Below are 10,628 nucleotides of genomic sequence, written 5' to 3'. Positions count from 1 at the left end.
AATTTTCTCTACAGTGCACACGGACAGGCGATTATGCTTTAAAAGCACGATTTCAAATCCGTTTTAATTAGAAATCAGGAATAATTTATGGTTACAAAATTTACCTCAATTTTCTCTATTTTTCGGCTCGCCTTTTATTATTCTATATACTTTTCATAAAGGTTCGTCTGAATAGGGATTAGTTCAGCTTTTTAATAAAAGTCAAGAGTTAATAAAACTGACATGACCATTTTACGCATCAAAAAAAATCCTTTTAAAGCTGATTTTTAAAAATTAAGTTTACTGCATGACATATTCAAAAGATGCCTATTCCACTTGTACTTTATGGCACTTAATAGTTGGAATCCTGAACGGAAAAAAATTGCTTCATTATTCTTGTGCTGAAGAAAACAGTGACATTTGAGAGAGAAGAAGGCTTCCCACGTAGTCTTTTCTCGAATGAGCTACATGACTTTATTTCAGTACTGAAGGTGCGTGCGGGGGCAGGGAACTGGTGGTCAAATTATAAGAGGCCCTCGTGCTAACGTAACAAATGCAGCAAAGAAACTTTTATCATGCAAAACACATATGTGTACGACAGCTGCGCCCTCAAATTCTACATGATTCATTTCTAAATACAGCTCTTGGCATTCGGTCTGTTGGTTGGTTGATCGTCTGGGCGGTCGCTCGACGGACGTATCCCGATCTATCCCACAGCTCAAAAGTAGGGATTAGACCGAGGGAGTCATGGTAACAGAGAAAACTGAATACTGAATACTATTTTTATCTATGATCTACTTTACTGAACCTTTCAAAGTAAGTGATTGTTTTTGTTTTAGTTTGTTGTTTTTTTGCCTTGCCTTGCAGCGTTATAAATAAGTGATGGCGATAACGACAGCAACATGGCGGACGATTAATTCGCCAAATAAACACACTTGCTGTTATCACATTAACAACAACTTAACAAATTGATGGCAAGGTTAAATATGATGAGAGAATATTTTTTGTAAGGCGTATATTAAAAACACAGGAAGCCCGAGTGAGAATTTTTGTTTCAAAAAATGTAGAAGTTTTGCTCTTCAAAGTATAGCAATGTAATGATAAGCGAGGACAAACCATAGGAAGCCCAACTATGACATTCAGAAGCTGTGGGTGACTATATATCCTTGTGATATTACTATATATTTCCTGTTTTTGCTGATAACCTTGTCTTGACAAAAGCCGAAAGAGAGAAAAGACCTATTAGCCGTCTGCAGGTAGTCTGTAGCACCTCACAGAGCTAAGACTCTGAAGCGGATCCTTTCTCACGAAACTCTTCATCTTTTTCGTCCTCTTTATGTTCCTATAACAACAAAACATATATTTAAGAAATCAGTTAAGGTCTTAAAATTCAGGTTTCTTTCCCCAAAATTTTAAGTTTCAAACCTTTAAAAGGATGATTATTTATGCAAATCAATATATTTGATTGGCTCGTTGTCAAGGAGACCTGCTCCGTGTCCCTGGGTATAGTCAGTAAGCCATGTTGTTGAGTATAGAGTAACACCAAAATTTGCGATATTCTTGCAGGAATTATCTATTTATCGACGATTTCTCTCAACGAGAGAGTTAAGCAGAGGTGACGAATGGCGCATAATGGTCGAAATGAGTAATTCTGGGCTACTGGTAGAGAGAAAGCCGACATATTCTGAGGTGAGAAGCGCGAAAGTGTTCGAGATCATGCAAGAAATGTAACAACAGAGGAATGCTGTTGCAATCAGCACTAAAATAGCTTTCCTTGTTGACTTCTGAAAGGCTTCTTTATAATACTTTCATAAAACATACTTGAGAACTCTTATTACTATTTCGCTTTTCCGATTGAATTTACTATCAATCCATTGAATCGAATTTCTAATATACTTCAATTCCGCTCGCTGACTATAACATTTATACAAGTGCCAAAAAACTCCACGAAGTTACTAATAATTATGAGATTTGACAGCGTAAACATATCAAAGATAATTTTTTACCTTTTCTTTTAACTCTCTAAAGGTATTTTAATCTTCCTTGAGGTTATTTTGGCTAAATTACAATTAAGAAACACGAAATCAACTTTGTACATAAGCTTTTGAAATCCTTTTCGATGTTTGCCAAGAGCGAACCTCGTTATTGATCGAGGTGTTGATGTTTGAAGACTTATTACTATATCTATTTTTGTTTTATTTTGAGCTTTATTTAATATACCAAAATTACTACCTATACTTTGCTATTTATCCCTTTGATATGAGCTTGCCGGCTAAATGAAGGTTTAGATTAATTTTGAGCGCTTTTGTCCACCCATTGTTCTATACAACAGCACATGATTACAAACATGTTATTTTCTTGAAGTGTATTTTGTTTCTGGCCTGTGTACTTATATTTTTTTCTCCTCAAAGTCAACTAGTTATATGAAATAAGGTGATGGAGCCTAATCTCGAGTTTTCTGTTTTATATCTGCTTCTTTTCGGGAAATGAATTTCTTTGAAATATGAATTTTTTTAAAGATAAATACGATTCTCTCAACATAATTACCATTTATTATTGGTGGCAATTTGTTACAATTTTAATCGTTCTGTCTTGAAGAAATTAGTTGTCGAATATTATTTAAAAAAATTAATTCAATCATTTATTCATTATCTGTTATATACATGCTTTTATTTAAAGGTTTTAAAGAATTCTGCAAAAAATAAAAACTCGATGACCAAAGATTCCGGCAGGTATCTCAATGGAGATATTTCGTTTTTTGGAAGACAGGAAAGATCGAATTCTGAGGTAAGTTTTTTTGGGTTCTTTTAAGTTCTTTCCTCCATTTAAGCAGAGGTACTATTTTCCCCCATTTATTCTTCAAAGTTGGATATTCAAGGTCTAGGGAGCATCCTTAAAGGTGAGGGGGCTAAGCTTAAAATAAGCATTGATCAAGACTAAAACTAGGAGCAAGGGCTGGAGAAAAAAATGAAATTTAGTGAACGCATTTGTTAAAGGTAATTACACTAATTGTATCCATTTTGTTTAAAGTGTTCCTCAGATTCTCAGCTCGATACACTCTTGGAAGCAGCTGATAAGATTAAAGATGGAAAGCATCAGAACTTTGAAAAGGTAAATCTCACTTAATAATTATTGATATATCCACTTTGCATTCCTTTGCGGGAAATCCTGATCTAAGTCATCACACGGCTAACTCACAGATCAAACCCTGAAAAAACCTCTGGGCTGATCAAAGTCAGGGCATGGCTAACTCACAGATCAAACCCTGATACAACTTCTGGGATGATCTAAGTAAGGGCACAGCTAATTCACAGATCAAACCCTGAAACAACCTCTGGGCTGATCAAAGTCAGGGCATGGCTAACTCACAGATCGAACCCTGAAACAACCTCTGGGCTAAACTAAGGTGCTGAGTCCAATAATCCAACCCAAGACCTCATGTTTCCGCTACGACTTTAAGGCTAAAACTTTAATTAATGTGAGATAATCTTTTTCTAATTGAAGCCCAAGAAGAGAGTGCGCTTTAACATGGACAAGAATGAAAAATTTACCTACAGTTACAGCAACTACAATGAGTCTCTAGATACTGAGAATGGAAAATCTGGCAGTAATGGAATTAGTAACATCAATTTTGTTGGATTTGAGTATATGAATGGAAATGACGAAAGTGACAATGATGATGATGATGATGGTGAAGATGATGATGATGATGATGATGATGATGAAGAGGAGGAAGAAGATACGGATGACAATGAATATGACACAGAAACAAGTGAAGAAGGAAATGAACATGGACTAGGAAAATACGGATTCCTTGTAGACAAGAGTTCTCAAAACGAAAATTTTGAAATAAATAACAATGATGATGTATCAACGACAAGCATTTTGACTGGTAAAACAAACGATTCGATGGAGCTTAATCATCTTAGTAATGATCTGGATCATGACGATGGTATACTGGATCACCATAGCAACACAGTAACTGCAGGCCAGGTATGGAATACTTGATAATTTGTGGGTGAGGACGGAGAGAAGGTGGGGAAGGAAGGGGGTGGGGACGTTGGGAGGGGGAACCCAACAGGGTGATTATTAACCCCTCTCCCCACAAAGGGATTTTTTAAAGACCCCCCCTTTCTACCCCCAATTGCTACCCCCAGAAATTCCACTTTTCTTTCATACAAACTCTGTAATTTTGTTCTTTCTTTGACCCCCACCCCTCCCCCCTCCGAAATTCCCAATTCCTCTGTGGGTGTGATATGGATAAATTCTGGAACTACACATTTTGTTGAATTCTCTATGCCTTGGTAATTTTAGTTCAATCAGTTAGAAGTGGCTCTCAAAAGTAGAAAAGAAGAGGTTGAGAAAGAAATGTCTGACTTAACAGACCGTCTAAATAGAGTTAGAGAAGATACAATATCTGAGGTATGTGAGACTAAGGTTTCTTGACTTCTCTCGTGTCTCATCATTCTGTTAGACATGATTGATTTCCTTCCATAAATTCTCCTTCCCCACTGCCATGACCTTTAATATACATAGACACAATCTTTAGGGGACAAGGTGAAACTAAAGGTGCAAGGTAAAGTGAAGTACCCCTCCCCTCCCATGGGCTCCTAAGTGACCCACAGAAGTGACTATTTCTATACAGAGAAAATGTTATACTTGAAACAACCAGTACATTCATTACGGAAACAGACCTCTACCTCATGTGTAATATATGTTTTCCTATTTCAGACAAAAATAATCATGAGAAAAATAATATTTGTTTGAGTTGACTATCCATTATTTATGTCTTCTCATGCACAACCATTAAACAAAGAATTTACACTCTAGCGAATGACATGTGGTCTGAAATGGGGAAACATTATGAACAATATTACCAATTTAAAGGGGTCTATTTAGCTTTTAGTATTGTTTAGTACTGTTATTTTTTAATATAGATGGAAAAATTGGAAAGAGAGCTGCTAAAAAGGAGAGAGGACTACAAAACAGAAATAGAGGAAATAAGTAGACACCGGGAAGAGCAAAAGTAAGTAGCAATCTTATAGCACTGGGGAGGGGGGGGGGGTGTGGAGAAGGGGATGGAGTATCCAGGGTGTTGTAGTGTGCCTGTGAACTCACTTCATATTGACAGTTTATTTTTGTCATGCATATGTTTTGAGGGTAGGAAGGGAGTGATGTTTTGAGGGGAGGAAGGGAGTGATGTTTTGAGGGGAGGAAGGGAGGGATGTTTTGAGGGGAGGAAGAGAGTGATGTTTTGAGGAATTTAGCGGGGAATGGCCCCTCATGGAAAATCCTGGATGCCAAGAGTCTTAGTTGATGTTCTCACACAAAGTCTTCAATTTATAGGCAAAAGTTTGAGGAAGAGCTTGAAGAATTTCAAAATGAGAAAAAGCTTGAAGAACGAAGACAACGATACTATGAACATGAGGTATGTGGATAGGAGAAGAACCTTGTGGAATTATTGCTGACAATATTACTGGTAACAGACAGGTTTAATGAGGATGTCACAAGTAAGGAACAGGTTAAGCATGAGGCATGCACACAATTAATACACAGGGCAGATCATTCCAGTAATGTTCCATGTTAGTTAAAATGATTTGCCAGGTGACAATGTTGGAAGAGGACCATCGTTGTTTTCATCGTCGTTGTTGTTGATGGTGATGTTGGTTGGTGTCATATTTGTTGTTGTTGGTTAGTGTCGTTATTGTTCTTGGTGGTGATGGTGTTGGTTGGTGTCATCGTTGTTTTTGGTTGGTGTCATCGTTGTTGTTGTTGGTTGGTGTCATCGTTATTGCTGGCGGTGTTGGTTGGTTGGTGTCGTTATTGTTGGTTTGGTGGTGTTGGTAGATGTCATTATTGTCGTTTTTGGTGGTGTTGGTTGGTGTCGTTGTTGATGTTGGTGTTATTGGTTAGTGTCATCGTTGTTGTTAGTAGTGGTGATGTTGGTTGGTATCATCGTTATTGTTTGTGGTGTTGGTTGGTTGGTGTCGTTATTGTTGGTGATGCTGGTGCTGGTAGATGTCACCATTGTCGTTGTTGGTTGGTGTCGTTATTGTTGATATTGTTGATATTGGTGTTATTGGTTGGTTTCATCGTTGTTGGTAAAAGTGTTGTTACTGTCATCGTTGTTGGTTCGCGTTAGTTGTGGCAGCGATGCTTGTTGTATAACCACAGAATTCCTTCTGCAGCGCTTTTTGTTCAGATCTTAATTAAACAACTCTTACTTTGCTTGCAGAGAATAATAACTGAAAAAGAAGAAGAGCTGGATCGACGGAAATCACAAGTCCTAGAGCAGGAACGCGAGGTAATCGAATGGCTTTCACCTCTGATCAAAAACGATATTGTATCAGTTGAACCTATTTTTATCTCGAGTGCGCATTTATCATATATTATATGAGTTGACATTAGGCTAATACTAACATTTCCAGGCGCTGTCTCTTGTAAATAGATCGATAATTCGAACTAAGCCTGTTTCTAGGATCGAGAGTTGATTGTTAACGTCATAACTCATTAAATTTACCACTTGACATATCAGGTTCAGGATTACGAAGAGTACTTGAACAGACGACACAAGGCCTGCAATGGCAAAGAAGAAGATCTTACTGTCTTACAAAATGTAAGTATAGATATTTAAAAAATCTTTCATTCACCCACGATACTTCATGCTATCTTCAAACTGATGGTTTGTGATCATTCTCAAGATAGTCCAATAACAATGGCAGATAACGAGAAGTCTTGTTATTAACCATCAACATGGCCGCTATGATGTGAGGTGCAAACATGTTTGGTCATTTAAGCCTAAGAGCTTTTTTATTTCAAGTAAAGTCCTTCCATAGACCGATCTGTTTGTAATTTGGGGTCATTAGGAATCCTCTCTTGTTTGGCTATTAGGAATCGATATATTGTTGTCCATTCTCATTCTCAATGTTGCCTTTTCTTATTTTAATAGGAACTAGAGATATTAGCACGTGAACTCGAAGCGAAAAAAGAGAGACTACTAAACAAAAGCAGGGTGTATCAACAACAACTTGACGATGTAGAAGAACCTCCTCTTCCGTCTCCTTCGGAGATTCCTGTGAGAATTAGGTAAGAAGGGGGGACGGGTGTTTAAAATGAGGGGATGGGTGTTCAACATTTTTGATGCCAATGTAACAATTCTCTTTGAATTGGGGTCGCTAGACAAGGATTGTTTTTACAGTAAAAACTAAAGGAGAGATTAGATCAGATATAGTTTTAAGTAGCGGGCACTGAGCGACATTGCATGTAAGGACCAGGACCAGGTTGGAAAAAACCTTAGCTGTACCTGTTACTTCCTCAGTAAATGAAGGGTTATTTTTATTAAGATTGTGCGCAACAAATTTAAATCGGTGGTGACACACATTGCAACAAAATCACGCAACATCATTACGTGAAAATCACGCAACATCATCAACTTCTGAAATGCTGCGTGCAATTTTGCTTGTGCCTGCACCTTTTGTTATGCCGTGCCTATAAAATCGCTTTTCATATGATTTTTTTAAGGAGTCCTAGTAGAGTGAGCACCGCGAGCCGAGGTGTCGACTGGAGAATCGAAGAACTCAAGTCTCAAAACAAGCAGCTTTTAGAAGAATTGTTCACGTTAAGGAAGGCTTTGGAGAGTAAAGATGAAGAGATGGATGACATAAGGCAAACGGTAAGAAATCCTGGTCTTGTTTTTCCCCCCTTTCCCTTCCTTCCTTCCTTCCTTCCTTCCTTTCTTCCGTCGTTCCTTCCTTTCTTCATTCCTTCGTTCCTTTCTTTCATCGTTCGTTCGTTCGTTCGTTCGTTCGTTCGTTCGTTCGTTCGTTCGTTCGTTCGTTCGTTCGTTCGTTCGTTCGTTCCTTCCTTCCTTCCTTCCTTCCTTCCTTCCTTCCTTCCTTCGTTCGTTCGTTCGTTCCTTCGTTCCTTCGTTCGTTCGTTCGTTCGTTCGTTCGTTCGTTCGTTCGTTCGTTCGTTCGTTCGTTCGTTCGTTCGTTCGTTCGTTCGTTCCTTCCTTCCTTCCTTCCTTCCTTCCTTCCTTCCTTCCTTCTTCTTCGTTCGTTCGTTCGTTCGTTCGTTCGTTCGTTCGTTCGTTCGTTCGTTCGTTCGTTCGTTCGTTCGTTCGTTCGTTCGTTCGTTCCTTCGTTCGTTCGTTCGTTCGTTCCTTCGTTCGTTCGTTCGTTCGTTCGTTCGTTCGTTCGTTCGTTCCTTCCTTCCTTCCTTCCTTCGTTCGTTCGTTCGTTCGTTCCTTCGTTCGTTCCTTCCATCCATTTATCCATCAACCCACCGATCCCCCATCATAATTTCACTCTCTTCTTAACTTTTCTCGTTGCTCCTTCTTTCTCTGTTCACTTTCCCAACTCACCATCCTTCTAATCATTCAAAAACCCTTTTCTTACTTTCAGATGGAAATTCTTGAATCAGATAACAAACGTCTTCTTCAAAAGGTCAAGAACCTAGAATCCCAACTAGAAGTGGCCAGAAAGGGCGCTGAGTTAGGTTCCGAAACTCCGAACTCACCAGTTGAGGATATCTTACGTAGAACCGCTTCAGACTTGAGAAAATCACGAGTAAGTCGTGTCTCTCGTGTTCACCTTGAACCATTATCACTAACGAACTCACAGGCACGAATACCTCGAACAAACTCTAAAGACTCTGTACACTCTAAAGCAAAATCGTCAAACAGCAGCGACTCAGGCAAAGAGGAGAAGAGTTTACGAAGTTCTTCAAAATCTGGCTCGAAAAGCTCGGACGAAAAGCACATAATAAAGAAAGGAAGTGAAAAAACTACGAGCTCACTTTGCGCTGTCATGTGAAGAAACGATGGATAATAGAGTGAATAAAGACAGCTGTGCTGTTGTAATGAATCTAATTTAAATTATAAGGATGTATCCTTTGAGTACTTTTAAACCTACATGGAGCTAGGATTTCTAGTTTAAAATGTTTCCATTTATAAAACAAAATTTTTAGGGAAAAAGTTGACGAAAAATGTCGATTGTTCAGCCAATGAAAAAACAGCTGGACTGTGATTGGTTCGTTTTTTCATCACTTGACACAACAGAAATCGAAATTAATAATTATAAATATCAATCCTTTTTGTAGATACTCGAATGTTTTTACAATGAAAACATTACTTGATTATATTTAAGCTACCATAATGATATTTGTACATCTAGTGAAGATTTATTAGTTAGATAAAAATACTCATCTGTTGATTTAGATTTTTTTGGCTATTATAGCTAGACTTCATTTAACTTCTTTTTCTTTTTCTTATCTTTCTTTCTTCATTTCTTCTTTTTATTTATTTATTTTTTATTAGTTCCCTTCGATCAATTTTTGAATTTTTGCTCAAATGAAATCACTCTATCAGGAATAGCAAAAATATATTTTATTTTAATTTTGATTATTTCAATTCAAAATAGTATATTATAAATATATATTACTACAATCAATAGAATTTTCAGCTTATACCTAAAAGTTTCCCACTTAAATCAGATAATTTAGGTGTTTTCGTTAAAGAAAGAAATCACACTCAAAGTAAGATGGGTTTAAACTGGGAAACATTAGGTCCAAGTTGAAAAGCTCTGTTCTTTTGTTGATTGATAGATTTTTTTTACTAGGGTATAAATAACATGGGATTAATATTTTTTACAACATTTGAATTTTTTATACCCCATATATCTCATAGTATCCTAAAAAAAGCCCTTTTCCTGTGAAAGTAGGCTGGTCAACTGTAAAAAGGACCTGAAGATTTACTTTTTCATTTTAGTTGAAAGTTGCAAAGCTGTTAGAGTGCTCAAGCTTAATCCATGACACAGTAAATGTTATTTGCACTAAATAGTACAGAAGAATGCAATAACTATTGCTTTCTATTACTTCATCAGTTCTCTTTAGTACTAAATACAGTACTAGCTATATGATACTCTTTCATGGATACCTAAATATAGTGATAAGTAGTGGAAAAATGATACAATAGTCAACTTCCTCAATATTTTATCAAGCTTTCGAGCGAAAAATATGAGCTCATTCTGTTACCAATAATAATTTTGGTCTAATTATTTAAAAAAACAACCTCAAACTATCGAGGTTTATTTTCAAACAACAAACACATTCACCATTCAGCAACACTATATTTAATGTGGTCTCAGTCACTTTTTATTGCAAAATTGTTTTATATTTTGGTAATAAAGAAGTACAACATTACAAAAATATGTGAAGCATTTGAATTACTGTGTCCCTGACTATCCCAGTGAAAATATTAAAAAGGAGAGGAAAAGAGAGAAAATCAGAAATGTAAAAAAGGACATCCCATTCAAAGTGGAAAAAAAATCAAAATCCTCACCTCCTTGTGATTTCTTTCTAAAAAAAATAAAATGAAATGGAAGAACGTTGATGATCTACATTATATCTTTTCCCTTTGGATTTGAATATCAATTTTTGGGCACCTCTCCATGCAGCCTTATATACTGAAGCGAGGAACGCCTGGTGAAAATCATGACTCTTACACCAACCTAAATGTTGGATTTTTGAGACTTTTTGGCTGGTGTAAAATTCATGATATTTGCCAGGCGTTCCTTGCCTTACTATATAAGGGCATGTCCGCAAAGCACCTAAATTCTACCCAAAACACGGACTCTCATTCAAGGTGAATA

The 10,628-nt window shown here is 37.0% G+C and overlaps 1 protein-coding gene across 1 annotated transcript; it reads left to right on the top strand.

The window, feature by feature from the left end:
* The first annotated feature begins 195 nt into the window (after positions 1-195).
* Positions 196-10,185, top strand: LOC116294916 (uncharacterized). Its single transcript, XM_031702605.2, has 12 exons — positions 196-1,668; positions 2,659-2,766; positions 3,010-3,090; positions 3,484-3,972; positions 4,294-4,401; positions 4,917-5,005; positions 5,326-5,407; positions 6,215-6,283; positions 6,515-6,595; positions 6,929-7,065; positions 7,501-7,651; positions 8,382-10,185. Exons 1-12 carry the CDS (start codon positions 1,612-1,614, stop codon positions 8,790-8,792), a joined length of 1,863 nt encoding a protein of 620 aa, XP_031558465.1. The 5' UTR covers positions 196-1,611; the 3' UTR covers positions 8,793-10,185.
* Positions 10,186-10,628: the final 443 nt, after the last annotated feature.

This window comes from Actinia tenebrosa, unplaced genomic scaffold, assembly GCF_029948245.1.
Source record: "Actinia tenebrosa isolate PJP-AT-01 unplaced genomic scaffold, QUT_ActTen_1.0 PGA_scaffold8__29_contigs__length_14323225, whole genome shotgun sequence".
In the NCBI taxonomy this organism is placed as follows: domain Eukaryota; kingdom Metazoa; phylum Cnidaria; class Anthozoa; order Actiniaria; family Actiniidae; genus Actinia; species Actinia tenebrosa.
This window is presented reverse-complemented; position numbering and strand designations above follow the sequence as displayed.